This window comes from Orycteropus afer, unplaced genomic scaffold (genome assembly GCF_000298275.1).
Source record: "Orycteropus afer afer isolate SDZICR_OR568_19922 unplaced genomic scaffold, OryAfe1.0 scaffold00029, whole genome shotgun sequence".
Taxonomy (NCBI): domain Eukaryota; kingdom Metazoa; phylum Chordata; class Mammalia; order Tubulidentata; family Orycteropodidae; genus Orycteropus; species Orycteropus afer.
The window spans coordinates 5,612,091-5,614,281 of NW_006921616.1; the positions used below are offsets into that span (position 1 = coordinate 5,612,091).

At 42.4% G+C, this 2,191-nt stretch overlaps 1 protein-coding gene across 1 annotated transcript in view; it reads right to left on the reverse strand.

Annotated features, from left to right (window-relative positions):
* Window positions 1-2,191, reverse strand: part of PHLPP1 (PH domain and leucine rich repeat protein phosphatase 1) — a gene marked incomplete at its 5' end in the record, with an annotated part of 364,409 nt that overhangs the window by 119,875 nt on the left and 242,343 nt on the right. The window contains one exon of the mRNA XM_007935540.1: window positions 253-383. Coding sequence (XP_007933731.1) covers window positions 253-383 — 131 coding nt within the window. The remainder of the gene's footprint in view (window positions 1-252; window positions 384-2,191) is intronic.

Consider the following 2,191-nt stretch of genomic DNA (forward strand, 5'->3'; position numbering starts at 1 on the left):
TCATTCTCTTATTGTCTGGGTGCTTTCTCAACAACTTTCCAAAGGGGCACGTGAGCATCTTACAACGTGAGATACTCTCTGGCCCCCACATCACTGAACTACAGACTTTCAAGTCACTTTATTCAAATGTGAGCAGAAACAGCCAATAAACCGGTGGATGCTTCAGCCTTTCTGCTTAATGCTTTTACTAAGCGGTAAGTCCCACTGTCCAATGAAGAATGGCGGCTACCACCCTTCCCAAACAGTACTCACTTGAGCAGTTCCAGGGTTTTGTGATCGAGGGTGAGTCTGGGGTTTCCAGTCAGGTCTAACTCTTGCAGTTTTGGGGGCAGGTTTTCTGGCAACATGACTTCGCCGAGCTCATTGCAGCTCAGATCCACGCACTGAAGGAAAAAGTGGACACAAGAGAGTGACACTCTCGAGCAGTGCTTCAGAGGCTGCTCTAAACATCTATGCTCTGCGGGAGAAACCAGTCTGACCACTCAACATGCTCAATCAGTCAAATGCAGACAAAGAAGACTGTCTGCTCCTCTGCCATCAACATTAAACCAGACTTTGCCAAAGGCACTAGCATTTGGACTTTGAGCAACACAGAAAATCCATGCCTTCATTCTTCCCATCTTCGTCCTTTTATCTCTACATTTAAAATTAAGCATTGACTGAAAATTTCTAAGGACAGGAGGGCTTCTCACTTCTCACAAAATCTCTGCACCTGTTTTGGCCAAGAGAGCTACAGGTAAGACATCAATGTGAAACTTACCAAGGACTTTCTTTAAGCAAAACAAAAAGCAAAAAATAGCCCAGCATGCAAAATGAGGAAAAGGAAGGGAACCGACATTCAAAAGGAGAAGAAACTTTAAAGGAAGATGAGCAAGAAACTGGTAAAAGATAGAAGAGTAGGCTGGCTGGCCTGCTAGACACCAGGCCCATGAGTGAAGGAAATAAAGGGAAAAATTGGTATAAAGCCCGTCTTCAAGGCACCCAATACCTGCACCATCCAGCAGGTCTTACCTAATCTGACATGGAAAATAAACACAAAAAGAGCCATCATATTGAATGGAGTAAAAAAGATACATTATCTGAAACAAAATGTGCATGAACTGTGTATGGAAAATGAATTTGCTCTGTTAACTTTCACCCAAATCACAATTAAAAACAAACACACATACACACACACACACACACACACACACACACACGGTGGATGCCCATGTTTGCTGAGAGGAGGGAAGATTATTTTAGTTAAGCCCCAAGGTGAATGTTTTACATGAAAGAGTAACAAGCAGAGTTAATAAAATATATCCAATAATAAGTACTTCCCAAGAAGAGAGTTTATAACAGAGGTCAGTTAACTTTGGCCAAATCTGCCTGCTGCCTACTTTTTGTAAATAAAGTTTTATTGACACACACACAAGATACATTATCTGCAAATGGGCGTTAAGCCCCCCTCTCTGGAATAGCCAAACACTCTGAGGCTACACTTCTGTGAGGGGAGCAGGGAGCCCGGGTGGAGACCACCACAGAGCACAGGAGAAAATCAGAGGAACGGGCAACTTTGCTGCATGAGAGAATGTGACAGCCACAATTTGCCAGAATGGGGTAGAGGGGACTCAATAGCTATATGGCTTGAATTAGTACACAGTGTAACAAAAGAAAATGCCTAAAGGGCCTATTCAAAACCTCAAGAATTTAAAAAGAGAATTGCTTCTAAGAAATTTAGAATTTTTAAAGTAAATAAAAATCTTCCCTTTATTTGGAAAGACTCTTAAAGGATTAAAATCTATTATCAATTTTTGGAGGAGTAAACCCAAAAACCAAACCATAATCATTGCTGTCAAGTTGATTCCAACTGACACTGACCCTGCAAGACAGAGTAGAACTTCCCCACAGAGGCCACACCTTTCTCCCTTGGAGCAGCTGGTGGGTTTGAACTGCTGACCTTCTGCTCAGCAGCCAAGTGCTTAACCACTGTGCCACCAGGGCTCCTTGGGGGAGGGGTAGCTGCTGTATTTTTGGAGAAATATATTGTCAACTCACTCCAAACAATCAAATGTTTTCACGTAACCTGTTTTACACCCTTGTTCTCAAACAGCAGCAGGGAGGTACAATTATGCTGCCATTTTAAATAATTACCTTTTGCTATGAGAGCAGTATGACCTCATTACAAAAAGTTGGGAGCATCTCTAAAGAG